We start from the raw sequence: 24,707 nt of genomic DNA on the forward strand, positions 1-24,707 counted from the left end.
GATAGACTTTATACAATTCAAAAAGAAGACAGTAGACATTTAGAGAAAAGACACCAAATACATATATCTGAGCTATTAGTTTAATCAACCAGAGGCAATGGGGCAGAGAGAATAATCTGATTTAATTATGACTCAAATACTGATACTTTTCTAAAAACGTAAAGAAGGATTACCAGGAGATCCAAGATGGCGGCGAGCAGTGTGGACCGTGTTTGGAGGCTCCAGTGAACAGTTCAGGGAATTGCACAGATTTCTGAGCCAGGAACACCGGGGTCCCCACACCACGGCAGCAGGAGTGCTCCACGATTCGGAGGGACCAGGGTGCGGAGGACCTGCACACAGGAGGAGCGTGGATTTTCTCAGATCGGAGCGGCAGTGGCAGGAGCGGTAGCAGCGGCGGCACCAGAGGTGGTGGCTGAGGTTTGCAGCTCATAGCCTTCCTGTGGAGGCGATTGGTGTGGTGGCCGGTGGGAGTTGCTGCGGTAGAGGGGACTCTGGGCAGAATTTGGGTCAAGTGGTGCCTTGAGACTCAGACTGGACTCGGCGGACAGTTCAGCCCCAGAGTCCCGGGTTCTGGCCCAGCCCAGCAAGCAACTCTGCCGGAGGCACTAACTCAGCACGGCCACAGCTCTCCTGCTGTGACGAAGGCTTGGTTGAGCTCTCAGTTCCACCCTGGGCACCACCTCAGCTCAGTGGTAGCTCCCCTACGGTGACGCAGTGTGGGCGGAGCGCTTGGTTCCACCAGCGGCGCTGGCTCAGCGCAGCTGCACTTCTCCTGCTGTGGCGCAGGCTGGGCGGAGCACTCAGTTCCACCTTAGGCACCACCTCAGATCAGCGGCAGCTCCCCTGCAGTGACGCAGTCTGGGCGGGGCGCTCGGTTCCACCAGCGGCCCTGACTCAGCGCAGGCGCAGTTCACCTGCTGTGACACAGGCTGGGCAGAGCACTCAGTCCCACCACCGGCACTAATTCAGTGCAGCCTCAGTTCTCCTGCTGTGACGCAGGCTGGGCGGAGCTCTCAGTTCCACCACCAGCACTAATTCAGGGCAGTCGCAGCTCTCCTGCTGTGACGCAGGCTGGGCAGAGTGCTCAGTTCCACCAGCTCTAAGACTTTGGTTGGACACAGTGTGCAGTTTGAATCCAGAATTCCTGGCTGAGATTGGCGGACAGTTCGGGCCCTGAGTCAATAACTGACCACAGCACACACTTAGAGACAAAAGCCCCTAGCTGAGCTTGGTGCGTAGTCCCAGCCCAAAAATTCTGGATGGACCCTGTGTGCATTTTTGGGCCCAAAATCTCTAGCTGAGCTCAGCAGACGATTCAGGCCCTGAGAATCTAGCTAGGTTTGGCCTGTGGTTCGGGCTCAGTGTTCCTGGCTGGACTTGGCAGGGGACACAGAAGACTGTGGATACCTTGGCCTGACCCAACGCTCATTCAGAGACCCAGAACGATTGCAGGACCCACAGCACATGGGAGCTGAAGATCGCTGGCTGTGAGAGTCCAAAGCAACATCCACACCAGTGAAGCATTAGAGCTCCCAGCCTAGGGAAATCGTGAGAAAACAAGTGAATCTATCATCAGACCCCCTCCATCCAACTCTGGAAGCTACACAACAAAAACAAAGATGGCAAGATGTCTAAAGGACAGTGAAAAAGCATACGCAAAAAACCACAAAACAACATGGCATCCCCAGTCTCCAGCTATCCCAAAGAAAACAACCCAGAGAACTCAAATACAGCAGAAATACAAGAAAATGACCTCAACTCCTTAGTAATGAGGATGGTAATGGAGGAAACAAATAAAATTCATAATCAAATGCAGGAAGACACAGCCAAACAGGTGAGAGACATAAAAGAAGCACATAGAGTGGAACTGGAAAAATTTCAGGAAAATGCAAACAACCACATGAAAGAAATAAATAAAATGGTTCAAGCTCTGAAGACCTATAAAGGAGCAATTGAAGAAACTCAGGAATATACAATCAGATGAAAGAAATCAAAAAGTCAGTTCAAGATCTGAAAATGAAAATGGATTCAATGATAAACACACAGACAGAAGAAAAACGAGAATGTGAGACCTCAGAGAAGAAGGCAAGCAACACAGAGGTGAGCTTTTCTAACAGAATCCAAGACATGGAAGAACAAAGCTTAGGTCTAGAAGATAAAATCACAGATCTTGAAGCAACCATTAAAGAAAATGCCAAGTCTGGAAAACTTTTGAAACAAAACATCCAAGAGGTTAAGGACACCACTAAAAGAAGAAATTTGAGGATAATAGGCATTGAAGAAAGAGAAGATATCAGACTCCAAGGCCCAGAAACTATTCTCAACAAAATCATAGAAGAAAATTTCCCCAATCTAAAGAAAGAGATGCCTACAAACATACAAGAGGCCTACAGAACACCAAATAGAATTGACCAGAAAATAAAAACTGCCCGTCACATAATAATCAAAACACAAAACATACAGAACAAAGAAAAAATATTAAAAGCTGCAAGGGAAAAGGGCCAAACAACATTTAATGGTAAACCTATCAGAATTACACCCAACTTCTCAACAGAGACCATAAAAGCCAGAAGGGCCTGGACAGAGATCCTGCAAGCCCTAAGAGACCACAGATGCCAGGCCAGACTACTTTACCCAGCAAAACTACCAATAACCATTGACAGAGAAAACAAAATACTCCATGAAAAAACAAACTCAAACAGTCCCTATCCACAAATCCAGCTTTACAGAAGGTACTAGAAGGAAAACTCCATCCCAAAGGGTCAAGCTACAACCAAAACTACTCAGGAAATAGATAACTATACTATGGCAAAAACACAACTACACAAACACTCGACTGGAAACAACATCAAAATTAAGACTCTTAACTGTCACTGGTCATTAATATCTCTCAATGTCAATGGCCTCACTTCTCCAATAAAAAGACACAGACTAAGGAATGGGTGCATAAACAAGATCCAACATTCTTCTGCATTCAAGAAACACATCTCACCCATAATGATAGGCATTACCTCAGGGTAAAAGGTTGGAAAAAATATTCCAAGCAAATGGTCACAAGAAGCAAGCAGGCGTAGCCATTTTAGTATCGAACAAAATAGACTTTCAACCAAAATTAATCAAAAGGGATGAGGAAGGACACTTTATACTCATCAAAGGTAAAGTCAACCAAGATGACATCACAATTCTGAACATCTATGCTCCCAATACAAGGGCACCCACATTTGTAAAAGATCTGCTAAAAAAGCTTAAACCACACATCGATTCCACACAATAATAGTGGGAGACTTCAACACCCCACTCTCACTGAAGGATAAGTCATTGAAACAGAAACTAAGCCGAGAAATAACATCATTAACCAATGCCATGGGTCAAATGGATCTAACAGATATCTATAGACCCTTTCACCCAAACAAGAAAGAATACACCTTCTTCTCTGCACCCCATGGAACCTTCTCCAAAATTGATCACATCGTAGGTCACAAAGCAAGCCTCAACAGATACAAGAGGATTGAAATGATACCTTGTATCCTATCCGATCACCATGCTCTTAGGCTGCAATTCAACAACAACAGAAATAACAAAAAGCCTACACGTACATGGAAACTAAACAGCTCTCTGCTAAATGACACCTGGGTCAGAGAAGAAATAAAGAAAGATATCAAGGAGTTTCTGAAATTCAATGAAAATGAAGGAACAACATACCCAAATTTGTGGGATACACTGAAAGCAATGCTAAGAGGAAAATTCATAGCACTAAGCGCCTTTAAAAAGAAATTGGAAACATCGCACATAAGCATCTTAACGACACAATTGGAAGCCCTAGGAAAAAAGAAGCAGAAACACCCAAGAGGAGTAGATGTCTGGAAGTAATCAAACTCACGGCTGAAATTAACAAATTAGAAACTAAGAAAATAGTCCAAAGAATCAACAAAACCAAGAGCTGGTTCTTTGAGAAAATCAACAAGATAGACAGACCGTTAGCCAAACTAACTAAAAGGCAGAGAGACAGTATTGAAATCAACAAAATCAGAAATGAAAAGGGAGACATAACAACAGACACTGAAGAAATACAAAGAATCATAAGATCCTACTTTGAAGGCATATACGCCACAAAATTGAAAATCTAAGGGAAATGGATGATTTTCTTGATCAAGTTCACTTGCCAAAGTTGAGTGAAGAACAGATAAACAAGCTAAATAGTCCCATTTCCCCTACAGAAATAGAAGGAATCATCGATGGTCTCCCAACCAAAAAAGGCCCAGGGCCAGATGGTTTCAGTGCAGAATTCTACCAGACCTTCAAGGGCGAGCTAATACCGATACTATTCAAGCTACTCCAAAAGATAGAAATGGATGGAAAATTACCAAATTCATTCTATGAGGCCATAGTCACATTGATACCTAAACCTCACAAAGACTCAACAAAGAAAGAGAATTTCAGACCAATTTCTCTTATGAACATCGATGCAAAAATACTAAATAAAATACTGGCAAAATGAATACAAGAGCACATCAAAGATATCATCCATCATGACCAAGTAGGCTTCATTCCAGGCATGCAGGGATGGTTTAATATATGGAAATCCATCAATGTAATCCACCATACAAACAAACTGAAAATAAAAAACCACATGATCATCTCTTTGGATGCAGAGAAGGCATTTGATAAAATCCAACACCCATTCATGTTTAAAGTTTTAGAGAGATCGGGGATACAAGGCACTTTCCTCAACATAATAAAGGCTATATACAGCAAGCCAATAGCCAAAATCAAAGTAAATGGTGAGATACTCAAGGAAATACCTCTAAAATCAGGAACAAGGCAAGGCCGCCCACTCTCTCCATATCTCTTCAATAAAGTACTCGAAGTTCTAGCCAGAGCAATAAGACAACAAAAGCAGATCAAGGGTATCCAAATGGGAAAGGAGGAAATCAAATTATCCCTATTTGCAGATGATATGATAGCATACATAAGTGACCCTCAAAATTCCACCAGAGAACTCCTACAGCTGATAAACTCCTTCAGCCAATTGGCTGGATACAAAATTAACTCAAAAAAGTCTGTAGCCTTCCTGTACACAAATGACAAGCTTGCAGAAGAAGAAATTAGGAAAACCACACCCTTCACATTAACCACAAGCAATATAAAATATCTAGGAGTTACTCTAACTAAGCAAGTGAAGGACTTGTTTGAAAAAAATTTCAAAACTCTAAAGAAAGAAATTGAAGATGACCTGAGAAGATGGAATGATCGTCCTTGCTCATGGATAGGGAGAATTAACATAGTAAAAATGGCCATCCTACCAAAAGCAATCTACAGATTCAAGGCAATCCCTATCAAAATACCTACACAATTTTTTAAAGACATTGAAAGTTCAATTCTGAACTTCATATGGAAAAACAAAAAACTCAGAATAGCTAAAACAATCTTGTACAATAAAAGGTGCTCCAGAGGAATCTCCATACCTGATCTCAAACTGTACTATAAAGCAATAGTAATTAAAACAGCATGGTACTGGCACAGCAACAGGCTGGTTGATCAGTGGAATCAAATCGAAGACCCAGATATGAATCCACACACATGGTCACTTGATTTTTGACAAAGAAGCCAAATCCATTCAGTGGAAAAAGAATAGCATCTTCAACAAATGGTGCTGGTCTAACTGGAGGTCTGTGTGTAAAAAAATGCAACTGGACCCATATTTGTCACTTTGCACAAAACTCAAATCTAAGTGGATTAAAGACCTCAGCATAAAACCAGAGACACTACGTCACTTAGAAGAAAAAGTGGGGAAGAGCCTGGAACATATTGGCACAGGAGACAACTTCCTGAACAGAACACCAATGGCCCAGGCCTTAATGTCACCCATTAAAAAACGGGACCTCATGAGGCTGAGAAGCTTCTGTAAGGCAGGAGACACTGTCAAGGGAACAAAGCGACAGCCTACAGAGTGGGAAAAGATCTTCACCAACCCTACATCTGACAAAGGTCTAATATCCAAAATATATAAAGAACTCAAGAAATTAAACACCACCAAACCAAATAACCCAATTGAGAAATGGGGCTTGGAACTAAACAGAGAATTCTCAACAGAGGAATATCAAATGGCTGAGAAACACTTAAAGAAATGCTCCACCTCCTTAGTCATCAGGGAAATGCAAATCAAAACAACTCTGAGATTCCATCTTACACTCTAGTACTTAAAACACACCAGAAGAACCCAAATGCAAAGTAGTGAAAGACTTCAATTTAGATGTGAGCTCTTGAGATATTTGGTAGTTATTTTATCTTCATAATTCATGATTGAGGAATTCTCCTTAGCCATAGCAAAGGAATATTACAGCATTTGGACAGAACGGATAGAATTTCATTAAAAGAAAATAACCCTAATATTAGCTGTTCATACTCCAAGAAGGGAAACGTTCAAGGCAATTACTTTAAAACACGTGGAAATTGATTAGCTGAGTGCACTCTGAGTATCCTGTGTTGTGTTAGATGATGCTACATTATCACACTGGGAAAGTACATCAGAATTTAGCTTGATAAAGGTTAGGAACCTACTCTTCACTAGAGATAGTTTATTCTTTCTCTTGACTAGTGGTTTAATAAAACTCAAAGTCATCACCGACTGGATACTTTTGAATCTATCTGTATGACCAAGTTTTCCTCATGTAATTTTAAGAATTTCATAGAAAAGAACAAAATACGTGAATATGATGAAACAGGATGAAAAAGTTGGAAGCTTTGGGCTGTGCCTGTCATTTGCTAATGCCCAAAGCAGAGATGTCTCTCTATTTGTTCTAACCTCGATAGAGCTATAGCATCTTTGTATATGGAGCTATATGTAATGAATATCGGAGCAGTCTAATGTGAAAAAGAAGGGATGATGGTGCTTACAGAAAACAATCATAGCAACATCACCAATACTGCTTTCAGTCACTGAGACTGCCAGCTCTAGGCAGCTGTGTATTGGCATGAGCCCCAAATGGCATAGGTACCTGCTCTGTCTTTTAAGAATCGAACCAAACAAATATAATTTTTCTCAGGAAAGAATAAATGAATAAATTTAAGAGCAAGTGAAGAACTTTCTATGGATCTCACCAAATCTAGCCAAGATAGACCTTCATGTCATCATGTATTTAGACACTCAAACGTCAACAGTGTTGGGCTATGCTTCATTGTGATTACAACCACAGCAGGCCTCCAAATTTCCTACTTGCAATGGGGGGTAGAAATTACAGGTTTATCAAAAGACCTTAGAACAGAGATTGTATCCTATATACATCAATTAACAGACTAATTGTTCATTTCTCCACAGCTGCCAAAAGACTGTAACATTACCAATGGTAGTAATGATTGGATCTACTCATTTATAAAGGTGTTGTTCCCATTTGAAAATGTCAAGTGTAATGCCGGCCTCCATTGGTATCTTATCCAGTTTCTTCAACTACAGGATTGGGATTACTAGCTGTAACCTCCGTGAGAAATCCTCCAGTGAATGAAACACATAACTCTGAGAATCAAGATCACTGACTGCAATAAACACACAAAATTGATTCTGCTGGGCAATTGTCAATTGTTTCTAGTTAATGTAGAAGCTTGCCCTCATTTGCTCTTCAGTGAATATAAGTTTCAGTTCCCATAGGGGAGTTTATGACTTAAATTACTGTACTGACAAAATGTTATGAGGTTAGATAGACCGTATGTCCAACATTTTCTTCTTCTTCTTCTTCTTCTTCTTCTTCTTCTTCTTCTTCTTCTTCTTCTTCTTCTTCTTCTTCTTCTTCTCCTTCTCCTTCTTCATTATCATTATTATCATCATTTCCTTGAGCTTAAATATGTATGCATATATCCATGTACCTGTTAGCAATTTTATAAACATTTGAAATGTCTACAAATCTTTTCAAGTTTATACCTACAAATTGTTGAAAGTTAACCATAAATAATGCATATATTATTAAAACTCTGGAAACCCAGTGGTTACTTGAAACTTAATATGTATGACATCTTTTGCCACTAACCTATTTATTGTCTTGTCTCCTCAATCCCAGTAATGTTACCATCTTCCCTGAATGGTACTCTCACACTCTACATCCACTCTGATATACATTTTACCTATGCTACCTTTGAGAAAGGTGTACAATTGTACCTCAGCTCCTTGCCTCCCCAGCACAGTCTTCCTTCAGCTCAGTGTCTGTCTATAGCTGGAGTACCTGCCCCTCCCTTTTTTGATCCACAGAACACCAAGGCCATCTTGTCACTTAGAGTCAGATTTCTCATTCTTCGTGTCAAATGACCACAGAAGCTTCCCATTTCATGCCAAGTTTTCTGAGTTAAAGTGCTGTTAGTAAACCCAAGGTCCCTCCCAGACCATCCAACACCATCCTGACTTGTTTGTCTAGCCTTCTCCACCTCCCTGGCTCAGCCTTTTTCTATTCACACCTTTAACTTTCCTCTTTTCACAGTGGTGCTCCTCTGACCTCTTTTCCTAGTGTCCCCTTTTCTTCAAATCCTACTGCTCCTGACAGCATGGCTTCCTCCCTCCCTTTCAGTTCTTTTTTATATGTGACAGGCCATCTGACATGGCCACAACAACCTGGTTTAAACTGTACTCTCTCTATCTCTCAAGAGCAATTCCCCCTCCCTTTTTTTTTTTTTTTTTTTTTTTTTTTTTTTTTTTTTTTGACAACTTTGTTACTGCATTAACCTAGGCATGGAGAGTAATGGTTGACATAAAAGATACTCAATAATGGAGTAATGAAAAAAGTAATATAAACACCAAATAGCTGTGTGATACGCATACACATTTTAGCCTGATTAAAAAAATCACTTCTCGGTGATGTTGATTTTGATTCCACTGAGCCACTTCATTTCTTATTCTAATACCAGAATATACTAAGTGCTTTGTCTAGCCCCCAAACAAAAGCAAAAATGCAATTTACTAATTAAAAAACGGATTCTAAATGTTGGCCTAGTTTGTGTTTTTTAAATCATCTTGTTGAAGGTATTTGTTTTTGAAGAACAAGTGAAGGAGATTTCCCCCACCCACTGCATCTTGGCAGGTTGGCTATGTCCATATTCCAGCAGGGCCATGAATATTTCCAAGTGTAAGCATCACTGAGAATGACTTTTAACTAAAGGCATACATCCCCAGAAGAAATTCATGGAGGGAACGTTTGATTTGCCTCCTATAAACTTACGATTATAATTAATTTTAAGGTAACCCATACATTCGTAATGCAGACATTTTCTTCAGGCAACCTCAAAGTTGGACCGAAGCCTCAGAGGCAATTTTATTAGCATGTGTACGCTCTACTCTGGCAATTTCATTACATTAGACTTGTTCTCCAGGAGCTATTTCACATTTAGTAGAGAAAAAAAAGCATTCTCTGCTTTATATTCCAGTTCCACAATAATTTCTTTTCCATATTTGTTATTTTTAAACATTTATAAATGCCATCTTTACATAAAAGGTTGAGAATACCTACCATAGCTTAAATCATGCAACAAAGTAATCTTAGCTAGGAAATGGTAAGCTCCCCCCTTAAAAATATATAAATGATTTAGTACTAACCCTTAAGGAAAGAGTACCTTCCCCTTTGGGATGGCGTTCCTTTAAGTCTCTTGGTTGTCGTGGAGTTAGGGGTCCGAAAGTGTGTTCCCCACAGTGACTTTCCTCTGCATCAGAAGAATTCATCCTGGGAACTACCCGTTCTGTGTTCTAAACAGCCCCTCCTCTTGTGAGCATCTGTCTGTTTATTTCAGAACAGAACAGATACTGATCGCCTTAAAGCATAAAGCCAGTGCCGGGCCAAGGATATAATTGAAGTAGAAGCGACAAACAACCCAGTAGTTCTGAAATCAGTGTGTGAGATCCTGAAATAGGCGAACTCTAAGCAAGGGCTCTGGAAGACTCCATTACTGAGGGCTCTAGTCTGTGCTAGCAGGTGACTTAAGTAGGGCTCCCAGCCACCATCATTACAAATATTAGCATCATGTGAATCACAAGTTGATGATTTGTGAGGTATATATTAATCATCTTAGGACAGGAGGTGACCCTTGCTGCAGTCAGTGGGATAGCAGCACCAACATCATAATGCATATCCCAAGAGTGTTTTCAGATATCCGACAATATTAATTTCTACCTCTTGCACTGAAAACCTTTAATAGGTTGATGTATATATGACCATCCTTGTAGAAGTGGTCTCTGGCTTAGAAAAGAACAGCCACCGAGGGATAATCAAGACTGGCAGCACTCAGAGGAAGGATAGCAAGTTACCAAGAAGAGACTCGATATTCTAAGAGCATATATAGGGGGAGGAGGTCTCTCTCAGTCACAGACATAGGGGAGGGGAGAAGGGGGGGGGAAGTGGGAGGGAGGGAAGAATGGGAGGAAATAGGGGAAGGGCTAACAATCGAGATGTAAATATGAATAAATTAATTAAAAAATGTAAATAAATAAATAAATAAATAAAAAGGCACTCATAAAAAAAAAAAAAAAGACTGGTTGCTGAAATTTTTCTTCTAATTCTGCAGTTTTATAAATTTACAACAACAACAACAACAACAACAACCAGCCTAAGTATTAGGGAAAGTAACTCAAATTACTGCTACATTTGTATATCTCATTCAACTCAGGGAAAGACAATCTAGATATATTGCTTTTTACACCTAAAGCAAACAAAACAGCTTGTGGCACTGTAAAATGACTGATAGAAAGGGGGTTTGGATTAATCACCCTCACAAGAGGAAGCCAAATTTAGAGAGGGCTACTAGGAGAGTGTCTGCTGTTTAGTCTCACTCCATATCAACACATTAACCTTGTTTTCTTGGCCTGAGCACTAAGCCCTACAGTAAAATTAGGTCAGAAACTCACATCAGATCAGATCAACAGATTCCTGGCTGCCCAGGCCCTGACAAGCTGCCTATGGCTAAGGGCTTATCTCCAGCGCTCCTGTAAGCCTAGAAGCGATGGCTAGCCAGAGGCTATCCCTGAGCCACCTATAGATAATTTCTTTATACTATAAGGCCAGCTGTAGAGCCTTGTGATTCTGAACTTTTTGTTCATTTAGGTGTCTTCACTTTGCTTACGGAATGATACTCTTAGTATTCTTTCTGCTACATGTATGAGGACCTTCACAACATTGCATGTCTGCGTTAGAGTCAGTTTGTTGAGGAGAGCTATATGTGACCAGAGTGGCTGCTCAAGTGACATTGAGTAGTTATTGTATTCGCAAAATGCACATCAATCCATTTCCTCTAGTATTACAACGTCTCTCCCAATATTGTAAGTATAATCCAAAAGCCAAAACTAACTGAAGACTATTTGTGTGACTAACCATAGTTCCCTGATGAATATTCTCTGTGTAACTATGGGTTTATATAAATAACATAAACTGATTTACAAATTCAATATCAAACATTTCCTTCTGGTGTATTAGAGAATCAGCAAATAAAAAATAAATTTAACGTTTTTGTATTTATTGCAATTTTCTTCCTAAAATTACAAGAGCTCTGGATGGTAGTGGTCTTCGGATTCTCTTTGCATAACAGGAAATCTGAAACTCTTAAGTCCACATAGTCAAGTGCACACACGAATTACACAATTGCATGTCTTTTTAAAGGGAGTTGTGTGTAATCTAATTCCATTTCTGACTGTCACTTTTAAAGAGGAAATATAACCTCATATAGATCCCCTGAGGACATCCACAGGGAATAGAGATACTGGTAATCAGCCTAAGTAGTCCTTTGTGTCAGAACCACTTTGCTGAAGTCAAGAGCTGTCTTCCAGACTCACAATGTTTAGAGAAATTTCACTAATGTAGCGTTTCTTTCATTAGGAAAAACAAATCAAATTCTTCCTACGGTAAAAACTATAGTTGAAGAGATGTGAAAGTTTTCTTCTTTTCTATTATTGAGGAGTTACTTCTTACATTGTTTTTGAGACAACCAAATGGGACGGTGTGAGGACTAATTCCAGAAATCAAAAAATAAGTTTGCTTAAAAGGAATCCCAGAGCCCTGCTGTGCCTGTGCTGTGTAAAATGGTCTTTTGATTGTTCATCTTCTTCAGTGAATGTCCTTATTTGATGACCTAACAAGGGGTTGCTCATAAACGTAGGACCTCTGAAGAAAGCCTCTTTCCAGAGCTGTGTGCAGATACTGCCGCACAGGTTATCTGTCATTCATTACTTCCTCTCTTCTTATTGGCCATAACTGCACACACCAACCACAAAAGCTTGTTCCTCACCTTTCTCCATATGTATGGCTATTTAGGGCATTCTAGCCCTTCTTGAATGAACTACCTTGTTGAAAGGTAGTTTTGCATGTTTATTTTAATTATGGGCTACTTAGTAAAAATAAATTTTATTTACTAGTGGCTGCACAGAGCCACTGAGATTTAGAATAGCATAAGCAATTGAACCGCTGAAATAATTGTTTTCATTTTTCATTAATTCTCTCCTTCAAGTATTTCCTTCTTACCAAATATCACTTGAAACTACTAGGTACATAATTTTTCTTTATTTTGTATTTCTTTTTCGCCAGCAAGTCTTTTTGGTGAATCTCATTTGACAGATAGAAGAGAAGTTAGAAAGAAGATAACAGTGACAAGGACTTAATAAGAAACTGGGCTTACAAAACCTCAGTGACTTAGATCACGGAGGCAGGAAGGAGGATGCCGTTTGTCTAAGGGCTCCTCCATGTTTGGACGCCCCAGCTTGAGCACAAAAGGCATTTCAGCCATATGTGGTCCAGAAATTCAATCACATGAAATCCTATTTCCATGTTTTAAGCATGCCTTGGCAGTCTGCACACTTTTGAAATTGCAACTGGCGCATTTCACAGAGAATTATCATCAATGCCTTTTCAAGGTCAACTGTGCTGCCTTTTAGAATTTCTGGCATTTATATCCCATATATTAAAATCACAGAATATATTTTGAAGGCATTCAGCAGAAAGATGAAGTAATTTGTATTAAATTTAGAGCATTCATTAATATCTTGTTGAGATTTTTCTACTTTATATTAATTGCAAGGTAAAAAGAAATATAATGAAATTTGTGTTAACCTTAAATATGGGTGTTCTAGGTCAGTATCCTAGAAAGCCTCAAAAGCATGTTTGAATAGAACCCAGTTGATGGACTTTCTGAATAGTAGAAACTTCTTATTAGGAATGTTGAAATTATGCAAAAAAAAGCACACAATGGACAAAGAGTATCATCATTTGAAAATTTTCATACACCTACAACACTGGTCCTTATAGACACAAAATAAAACCAAATTCAGACATTACTATGGTACCCAGAATAGATTGTTTAAGGAGATGACATAACCAGTCTTCTCACAAGGCAGTGAGGAAGGCTCTTAGACTCCTCCCAAAACAGAACCATTGCTGTTCTGGCTTTGTTCACTTTGTTTTTTTTTATCTCCAACCCCCTCTCCGATCAATTCTATGCCGTTTTGCTTCTCTTGGGTTTTGCTTCTGGAAAAGTGATTTGGAGAAGTTTCAATGATTTTGGGCTTGCATAGGATTCTTACACTTCCAAGATTCTTACACATTAAACCAGAGTTCCAGAAAAAGATTTTGGGCAGGATTGAATAAGGAAGAACTGAGTTATAAATAGGAAGAAACATACTATATCTTTTAATTCCTAAAACATGCAACCATTATGAGGTAAGAACTAAATGTTATTTGGGATGATTGCCTTCAATCTCGGCCTGGGTCTAGAGGGATGTGCCATGGTTCCCATGCTGATGTGCACTTGGTCATTCCTACATTATCATCCAGTCTCTACTGGGTGTAGGTGATGCCTAGAGAGCTGACTTCTGTAGATCTTTTGTGACCTGCCCCTTCAGATCTGCAGTGGGATAATTGTGTGCGTTGGTCTTTTCCCTGGCATTCTGTGTTATATTGAAAGCCTTCCCAAGCCTCTGGGTCCTGCTGTTTGACCCACTCTTCATCTGGAGCTACAGTGAAGCTTCTAGCAGGGCAGAAAAAAGGGCAAGTTCAATAAGTCTGTCCCTGTTTCTTTCCCTGCTGGCTCTCTTCCTGCTGTGGTTCTAACATTGCTCAGTCCTCCTTTGAGGCTCCCTGACTAAGCCTGCTGGCTTCTCCCTTACACTGTTCTTATCATATGAGGTTTTAGGTGCCCTGGGGAATATTCCTGCATGTTTGACCATTTTCAAATTTAATTCCTAGGTGTCCCTTGTTGTCTTGTAAGCTTATGATTTAAAAACTAATGGGCAGGTCAAGGTGATTCTCACTCTCACAGGACAGAACTCTTATTCTGATCTCTACTCAAAGTCCTGGGTCTTTTATCCAAAGCCTCCCTCCAGAATGTATACCTAAAAGGCTTTTCAACACTTACACATCAAAATGGGCTCCCATTCCCTGCTATTTGCCTTAACCTCGCTTCACTTCCAGTCTTCGCCATTTCATTAAGCAGAAATGTCATCCTGCTAGTTCAAGCAATAACGCCACATAGCAGATCAACCAGAAGATCCTTGCCATTCACTCTCCCTACTCAGTGACTGAGTCTCATCGGTGCCCAGAATGTAACTGCTTTATCCAATTTTACTGCAGCCAACCACCATTAGTTCTTGTTGATTAGACCAAACAACAGAGTTGACTTTTTAAGAAAGGATTTACTTATTATTAAGTACACAGTGTTTTGCCTGAATATACACCAGAAGAAGGCATCATATCACATTATAGATGGTTGTAAGTCACCATGTGATTGCTGGGAATTGAACTCAGGACCTTCATAAGAGCAAGCAGTGCTAGTGCTCTTAACCTCTGAGCCATCTTTCCAGCCCCAGGAGGGTTAACTTATGTATGTTTTTTATTGTAATATCAAGCTATGCTAGATTTTAGTCTAACGTACAAGGTGGAGGTCAATACAAACAATTTTGTTTTCTTTTTTTTTTTTTTCAATTAGTGACTTGCACTATCATTTATACTTTGTAATGTAGTGTTAGGAAGTGGTCTGCTTAGTCCAGCAAAGTGAGATCACATTCATGGAACCACATCTCTGACACTGCACCACATAGGGACAGGACTTCGGTGCATCTTCGTCTATCTAGATACTTGCTCCCAAGTGCCTTAGACTTCAGATTTCCACTCCATTTTTTGCATCTCTCTAACTACATGCCAGGAAGAGCATTCAAAACTTAGCCGCTTCTGCTGTCACTATGTTTGGATATTTATAGGGAAACTTACTAAAGGCGTTTAATGAACCACAAGTAGTGGGACAGATGTGTACGTGGTGGCACTCTCAGGGACCAACAGGATATTGCAGTAAATAAGTCTGCATGCTCACATTTACAATATTTAATTGGTAATTTTCAACCACAAGATTAGAAAACTTCTGATTATACTGCTGTGATTCTCTAGAAATCACATAACCTATCTTCTTTCCTTTGAATTTTTAAAAACTCAACATTCAAAATTAAAGTAAGGGAAAACACTGATATACATGCAGAAGTCTGTCAGAGATGTTAACAGGAAAAATGTTGTGAAAATTTGAATAATCCAGTGGTAAAACAGTGTCCCCTTTCAACATTGTCTTCTAAAACATCTCTTTCTAGTTCTCTCTTTCCCTCCCTACTCTTTAACTCCACTCCTCCTCTCTCCTCCCTCCATCTTTCTCTAACATGTAAAACATTTTCTTCAAATTACTAGTTTCATGCAACATTGCCTCGCCTCTTTACAGCCTAAATAATTGAACTTGAAAAAATATTTTCATTTCCTTAATATCATAATCTTCCCAGAGAGTATGTAAATCATATATTAGGTGGAAAATCTTCTATGAACTATCCAAACATCCTCTCACTGTTCAGTCATGCAGATAACAGAAGGAAGCAATTTCCTACATTTTGAATTTTTGAACTTGGCAAATCAATTCCAACAGTAAAACAGGATTCCATAAAGCCCGGTGTGTGACTGCAGGGAAAGACACACACACACACACACACACACACACACACACACACACACACACATACAAACAACCATGCTTTAGTTTTCTATAAAAAAACAAGAGTTGTGTGTCCCTTTGTGTGCACACACTAGGAGTTTAACCTCTGTTTGAAGGCTTGCAGTCTGGGACTCATTGGCTTGCCACCAGTAGGTGTTACATCATGAAACCAGTTTCATTTGAACAAACTCGGGACCCTAGGTACCAAACCAAGAGGCGTAATTGCCATAAAATTGCTCAGGATCATACACCAAGGATTCCAACTGCCTTCAGAGGCTCATGCACGTCTAATTATTCACCAGTCTTGGCCATATTGTAGGAAACAGATGAACTCTATTTTAAGGTAAGAACCATAAACATAGGCCATTAAAGGTGGACAGTCTCATAAAACGCTGGCTGTTAAAAATGCGTCTGTGCTCCCTGGTGCTTTTTCTAAGAGGTTGTTCAACACAAGCTTTGATGGGGGAGAAAATTGGATTCTCTCCTCATCCCATCTGTACCTACATATGCACAAAGCACAGGCAAGTAACTGTTGGCAATGAAGGCCACGAAATGTCAGCAGGAAGGAGGAGCTTTGGTAGAGTTCAGGTGTCTCTTTGACTTATGTATCCGGCCAAGAGTCTGACCAGCCCCTGCTTGGCCAGGTGTTAGCAACACAGTCCTAGCAGAATTTGTAAATCCCCCTCACGGAATGCACTGCTTTGTACTTACCGTTTGATTGTTTCTTCCTGTCTTCGCCGTTTCTCATTCTTCTCCTTCAGGTAGGCCAGATTTGTTTCATTTCTCAAGCGATCATTCTCGCGAGCAATGTCAGACGCATTTTGAATAACCAGGCCATCGTATGCCTTCATTCCCATGTCTTCAATATACTGGAGAAAAGTGTCCAAAGGGTCATCTTCAGGATTCACACTCATCATCTTGGAGGGTATCATGGAAATGGATGTTTTCTGCAGATTGACAACACATCATACCCTTAGCAAAGTTGTTAAGCTTTGTCCCTAAGATTTTGTCCTCCCAACCCTCCAGTGAATTACCAGACTCCTCAGGATATACACAGCTCTGGTGAGTGAGTTATAACATTTAAGTTAAGAGTCGTCAAGATAGCTCAGTGGGTAAAGGAGGGGTAAAGTAGCTTTCTGACAAGTCCCAGAATTCATAGAGTGGAAGAACACGACTGGCTTTCCAAATTGTCCTGTGATCTCCACACATGCACCAGGGCACACATGTGCTCATTTGCATATATGCCTACACTCTAAATATATTAGTGTATTGAAAATGCATTTAAGTTATGGTGAGCTAAAGCAAAAAGTAGTTATAGACCATTAATGAAAATAATAGGCTTAAAAAGATTCATGTCATTTTAGGCCTCTCTGTTCACTTGAATGAAGTTGAATTTCATATACAAAATTAAGATTGTAAATTTTAATTTAAGTTTTCCCTTGAAGAGAATATCTCATTAGAAACTACAAGTGACCAAGTATTTGAAATAACATGAGATGAGTGTTACTTGGGAATGAGATGCTCCATCTAAGCAGAGGCATCCGCAGGTCAGAGGACCACAGTTCTGCTCTGCCACCTGTGAACGCATAAATATTCTATCTGAAGATAAATATTTGTTTTACGTAGCTACAGTCATGGTTTTCTTCCTCAAAATATGTTGTTGCAATTCCATAGATTCAAATTTTGTATTTTCATTATCATAATGACTTTCCTGTGCATTTTTAAATTAAAATTATGCTATGTAGGAGAAAAACTGAATTACATTTTTCTTTAAATACTTAAGTGAAATTGCATAAATGTAAAATGTCCATATAAAATATAACAACAATCAAGAAAAAGCACATCTGACATTTAATTTGTATGCTCTTGTGACCCTGTGTTATTTTCAAAATGGACTGCTATAATTGCCTCATGTCATAATTTACTATGATGCACATTGTGCCTTATCAGGATGACACATGTCCTCAGCACACTCTAGCAGCAGTAGCTTAGACATCACTATAGAACTTCTAACTAAGGTCTAAGGGCTTTAAAAGCTGAAGTCACAGAAGCAATGATGGACAAATTAAAGCCAGATCAAGCCATATTTTTAAAACATGGAACTTTTACCCAGTGCCTCTCTGTACAGCTTCCAGCTGTAAAGTGAGAGAGACAAAGCTCCCCTGGCTGGTGATTAATAGGAGGGAGTCTTATGAAGAACGCAGAGCAGAACTATGCAGTTGGAAGTGCATTGATGTGTGATACTATCATGATATTAATAAAGAAGCTCGGCAACAATATCCATGTGAAGTGGTTCTGTGGTTCAGTGAATGGATGCATGGATGCATGGTGGATGGATGAAGGGATGGATGGATGGATGAACAGAAAGAGGAATAAATGGGTGGATGGATGGATGGATGGATGGATGGATGGATGGTTAGGCAGGCAAGGTGTAGAAATCACCATGTCTTGAATAACTTCCAAGTATTCAACACAAGAAAAAAATGCCTTAACAATGATAAAGTACAAAATTACACAAAACTAAAAAATTAACCTTCTATGTTAATAAGTTTCTTAACTTGGCATTCATTGTAGTGTAGAAAACTGATACAAGTGCATGAGACACCTGTCTGTCATGTTCAGGCACTGTCTCTAAACAAACAAATATTTATATTATTTTATAATCAAAGACATGTTGATTCCTTCTATGTGATGCAAAAGTCAAAAAGCTTCCCTTTTAAGTATATATCATAGTCATTCTGAAATGAAAATCCTATTTCATAACCTGGTTATAGTTATGGAAATCTCACTTTGTATCATAATGTATTAGCTTTTTAGCTTCCAGTTATCACAAATTTAAATCACATGCTGAACTTAAATTATTTCCCTGTCTTTGACATTTTAGAAACCGAAGGTTGTTTGTTGGCTTTGAATTTTTATGTTGAATTTCTTATGTTTTATTTGATTTCTAAGCTCCAGAGGGTTAGAGATGAATAGTATTTAAATTCCAACTATATAATCAAATGGAGTTGTGTTTTTCCATCAGTCCATCAGACTACATGCTTAAGTGAAAGGCACCTAGAAGATAAGCAAGTTAATATTGTGAATGAATGCCATTTTGGTGAGAGAAATGAAAAAAAAAAAAGTCTCTTTCAGCTATCTGAAGCATTGCCATCACCAGGAATTCACTTGCATCAAGAACATCCACAGCAGATACTCCAGGCTAAAAAAAGAACCAACTTAACTTTGTGACAATTAATGTTGCCTAAGTTAAGCAAGCCAACTCACTGTTATAGGCATGCTAGTGGTAACACCTCAGGCTAGAATGATTCTTCCTGCTCTGCCCTCCAGCAAAACTGCATTTTTCCAAGCTGCAAAAAGCATGATTATCCAACAGACTCTATTTATTTATTTATTTATTTTGAGGATTTCTACCAATTCCATTGATTCTTACACAATTTACATGTTATGATTATTAACAAGGTTTGCTGATTGTTTCTGAACATTAATTGTCTTTGTCAATAGTCTTTCAAATTATATGAAGTTTAAATTATTATTGTTCTAAGAAAATCTGAAATAATATTATTGCAAAATGTTTATACATAGGATAGGTTTTTTAAACTCATGTTGATTTTTATATGAAAATCAACCATATAATCAAGTCAAACTTTGTATTATAAGTCTTGGCTGCATATTAATTTATGTACCCATACCTGCCTCTAGGAAGGCATTTGTCATATGATTATCCATTTATTTAATATCCTATTCGTCACCTGTTACAAATAAGGTCATGATGAATGTCACATTATAATCTTCTAGATGTCATATTGCAGTAGAAGACTGGAATGAATAATTACATCCCATCTGATTCTGGACTGTTTACATCACTAGCTGGCCATGCATTCCTTATTTCTACTATTGTGTAGGATAAATAGGTTCAACTTCTCAACATTTGCACATGGTCTTTAAAGCAAAATTAGCATCCTATTAAGGATTAAATTCATGTCTTTTGTTTTCTATTCCCCATGGATATTAGTATGTGATGTATGGGGCTCTGAAGAAGTCATGTAGGCACAGGTGAAAATTTTCCCACGTGCTCTAAAAACTCAAATAAATAATTTCTAGGTCTATGGTTTTGCGTTAATGATTTTAAGCTTCACTTCACATAAAAACAATGATGACAGTTGAAATGGAATATGTCATGAGGATTTGGTTTAAAAATATATATGTGTGTGTTCAATAAGCCAGATGCTGATGGTTCTAGTACAGCCTTTCACCAACTCTTTTAAAATAAATGTTTTTGTTATAGTCATTGGTGGATTTATTTTTATTTATTCATTTTTATTTATTATAATTTATTTATAAATTTATATTATATCTTGATTGTTATCACCTCCCTCTCCCACCCCATTCCTCTCTTCTAGACCTCTGACAGAGGGTGCCCTCCTCCCCCAACATCTGACCACAGTCCACCAGGTCTCATCTTGAGGGGTATATGATGCCACAACTTCCACATTGGCATCAGAGAACAACTTGAGGAAACTGGCTATTATGTTCCTTCATGTGGATTCCGGGGGTACAGCTCAGATTCTCAGGCTTGGTGGCAAGCGCCTTTACCAGATGAACCATCTGCCATATGTCACTCACTCTCAATTGATATTTAAATTAAACTTGTTTTAAAATGATTATTGACTGATTTTGTTTATGTGTGTATGTATATATGAATCTTTATATTTGGATATTTGTGTGTATGATTGTGGAAGTGCTCATGTGCATGTATGTGTGTTTGTGTTCAGACATGCTTGCTATAGCATGAATGTAGACGTTAGAGGTCAATTCTTACTAACCCATTTTCTCCTACCACCTGTAGGATCTGAAGATGGAACTGGGGTCATAAGGCCAATTCATAACTGTGGAAATTATTCTATTTAACAGAATGGCTTCTTGAGAAGCTAATTTTACTTTGAAATAGATAGGCATAAGAATATTTAAGATAATACCACTTCCTTAACCACAGTTCTACATCTGGGGGGCCAAATTAGAAGTTAATTTATTTCTTTACTAGCCAAATAATTTGTGATCAAGGCACTTATCCATGCCCACTCCCATTGTCCATATCTTAAAAGGAGGAAGAAGAAAGAAGAAGAAGAAGAGGAGGAGGAGGAGGAAGAGGAGGAGGAAGAGGAGGAGGAAGGAAAAAAAGAAAAGAAAAGAAGAGAAAAGAAAAGAAAAGAAAAGAAAAGAAAAGAAAAGAAAAGAAAAGAGAACAAAGACACTTGGCTCTATGGACCACAAAGCTCACTCTACCCCTAACTTTTCAACTTTGCCTTTCCAAACTAAAGGATATTTTTCAGAGGAATGAATCATATCACTGTCACAGTGAACATATTCAGCAAAAATTTTTTAACTCTGTGTTGTCTACCTTGTTGCAACTACTACCATTTGCTATATGAGCAAAAACACCCATCTAGATACTCATGACTGTGTTCTCAGAATGCACGCTTATGGATCAGATAGACATTGATCAAGGCATGCTCCATGTTGAGCTCATCAAAGACTTGATTGTACTTCCTGCCTCTTGAACTGCAAATCTGTTTAAACAGACAGTGAATTCCTTAGTAGGTATTTTTAGTATACACTGTTGAAAGGCAACTGGGTTTCTGTATTCTAGGTAGCATCTTTGGTATTTCCTCAATAACTAGCCACCTCTCTTGTTTGGATTTGGATTAGTTACAGCAACAACAGAATGAATAATGTTGAAGGAGAGATTCTGCCTTCCTATGGCCAACAATAGTTTTGTGTACCCATTGTTTGTTTAAAACAAATGAAAGACTTTGCTGCCTACCTATATTCTTGGATTGTTGTGTCTTCATTCTGAGAGTAGATATGCTTCCTTTAGAAGCCATAGCACTGATCAAAATAGTGCAGCTCTATGTATGTGTTTATTGGAATTAATAATTATATCAGGGATTCCCCTGGGATGGTAGATAAATAATAAGTTTAGTATCCCATACAATACACAGCAAAATAAAGGTCTTTATTGTATGTTCTGCTATACTTCTATGCTCTGCATTTCCAGAGATTCTGTCTGGAAATACTTAGGTCTAATATTTAGATTACTATGTCTACAATCACATCTGATCTTACAAAGCTACTGACAGTGTGTTAAAAATTAAAGTGGATAACAATTTTTTCAGCTTTCATCTTATACTATTATTTCGCTTTGTTATGGGTAGCCTGTTGACCACACCCTTCATAAAGACTGCAGTGTTATATTGTGCCACTTTCTAAAATTTGAGGCTTGTCTTAACTAAAATGCACCAATTAAATTCTTACAATGACCAAAAGAAATTAAGCTAAGCATTTATCTTCATATTGAGTTTTCTACATATATTATATTTTTAATAATACAGCCATCATTGTTTTTTACCATTGTTGAATCTAGAGCTGATAGTGATATTAATCCTTCACAAATATTCCCACAGAAATAAAACTCTCATTATCCAAACACACAGAGCAAAAAATATGTATTTTCAAATGAAATTGATAGAAATATAAAATTTTGAAATTCCCATTTTCTTTTTCTCTTTTTGTAGCTATTACAAGATAATAAACTCAAGATCCAAACCATTATGTAATACTTAGTATTAAAGAGAAATTTAAATAAGGAACATTTTTTAAAGTAAATGAATGCAAATTTCACCAAGATTACGTGCTTGTGTGGTATTTTCCTCCATCAGTGAAGAAACCCACTGTTTGTAGTGTCTGTTCACAGGATCTATTTAATATGGCACCAACTCATGATGTGAGTTCCTCAAAGACACATGTTAGTATGGGAGAGAAGTTACACAAGGGAATCAAATGAATCTTCAGGCTCTCTGGTTTGTTTGTTTGTTTGTTTGTTTTATCTATGTCTACGCATCTCTCTTCCCTTTGTTTAACGTTTAGAACCACTTCTTTACTTAGTGTAACCTCCTGCATTACTGTATCTCCCCACTCCAGCTATGTAAGGGTGGGCTTGTTGGAGCCGCACACTCACTCAGTAAGACTGAGCCCTGTGGTGAACCTTGAGTTCTACTTACTCAGGGCAAAGTTCTAAATGTAACAGCATCCTCTGATTGAACCAGTGCACTAGTCTCCTGGTCTTTGATGGCTTTTGTTTTTCCCTAAACTCTTTACCCCAAATTTCTAAAACGAAGCTGCTCTCTATATGAGATTCAGCTTTTTCAAGATACAGAGTGGCGACAACTTCTTTAATCTTAATTCTGCCGCTTATTTTGAGTGGCTAAGAATGAAAAACAGTCTGACTTGGTTTGAATTGTTTCCTCCATATTTAAAATCTCGTAAGAATTTCCATACTTTAGGGCATGGTAAGTCCTGCTAGATATTTTCATGACCAGAATAAAGTAAAGTTCTTTTCATGCTGTTGTTGTAATGTGCTTTATGATATACTGAAATATCATACTACATAGGCAAGAAGAAATGCATTTATGCAAGGCTGGATATTTTACCCTTCCTTCCTATTTATGTTTTAATCTACTTGAGGATGGTGTAAGATCCCTAGTTTCTACTCTTTATATATTTTTGAGGTTTTAAAAGTGTACTTGTTTTAATGCTATATGAAGCTTCTGGAATTTGAGTTATTAAAATTTGGTTTCCCTTCTCATTCTCATTATTGCATCTCCCCTAAGATGGAGAATGCTAGGGGCTTAGGTCCAATGAAAGTTTCCCCAGGTGATTTTGACTGTTTTGTTGCTGTGTGCTGTTGTCACATGGTTCACCAGTATAGAAACCATTTTACATTATTTGCATATACTTACACCAATCTAAAACAACACCCCACACATTGCATGTGAAAATATAAGTAGTAATCAGGCTTCACATACATATGTTAAATACATATGCAAATTCATACCTAAAATTTGCTAACTTCCTAGATTAGTACTTCAAAACTGGATAGCACAGTAAAACCCATAGCTATGCAAATGATACCAAATTTTTGCAATAAAAGTCTTATAAATTATCAAATTCTAGTGTGACATATTTTGTTCTGTGCTTGAAATTCTATCCCCCATCCCACAAATTGTTACATTCGTATTCTCATTCTCAATGTCCTCAAAATGAAGCCATTCTGCACAAAATGAGGAAAGAAGTTACCACCAAGAAAGCCAGAAGACTAACTACAAAGGCATTGATTGCTTCTTTCTCAGAAAGCAGATTTCTTAGCAATGAGTTTTTCTCTACTATCTCCATCCCAAATTCGGAAGTGGGCACAGATCATACGAATACCGTAGCACCACATACCAGGCATTTCCCTAACTTCCAGGCTGTCATGGTATCTTTTTACCAAAAGTCCCAAAAGATTGCATACATCCCTTCTAATATTAGGGAGTAAAGCAAAGAGGCAGTGCCAATTGGTTCCAGACGCTTACAAGGCAGTATTTGCAAAGCAGATACAGTCAGTGTAATAGACGGCTGACTGGAGATACAGTGGAAGCCACCTAATTGAGCTGGGAGTCTATGGCTGACAGATTGATTTTAAACAATGGACACCATTCTTTTCCCTGAGATTTGGCACTTCTGCACAACTTTACAAACAATTCGAGTTTTATAACTCTGCTTGTCCCTTGTAAAGTTTTAGTATTTTTCACAGGTGGGCTTGGCTTTCACAATTTCCTAAATATTAAAGTCCTTCACATAATTTTCTTCTTCTCTGAGTTGTACAAAAGTACTTTCTACTTTTCAGAGAA

The 24,707-nt window shown here is 38.5% G+C and overlaps 1 protein-coding gene across 2 annotated transcripts in view; it reads right to left on the minus strand.

The window, feature by feature from the left end:
- Nyap2 (neuronal tyrosine-phosphorylated phosphoinositide-3-kinase adaptor 2) overlaps window positions 1-24,707 on the minus strand; it is a 244,393-nt gene that overhangs the window by 217,292 nt on the left and 2,394 nt on the right. For both annotated transcript variants that reach the window (XM_051153996.1, XM_051153997.1), the window contains one exon: window positions 16,690-16,925. In XM_051153996.1, coding sequence (XP_051009953.1) covers window positions 16,690-16,910 — 221 coding nt within the window. In that variant the 5' untranslated portion in view covers window positions 16,911-16,925. The remainder of the gene's footprint in view (window positions 1-16,689; window positions 16,926-24,707) is intronic.

This window comes from Acomys russatus, chromosome 12 (genome assembly GCF_903995435.1).
Source record: "Acomys russatus chromosome 12, mAcoRus1.1, whole genome shotgun sequence".
NCBI lineage: Eukaryota > Metazoa > Chordata > Mammalia > Rodentia > Muridae > Acomys > Acomys russatus.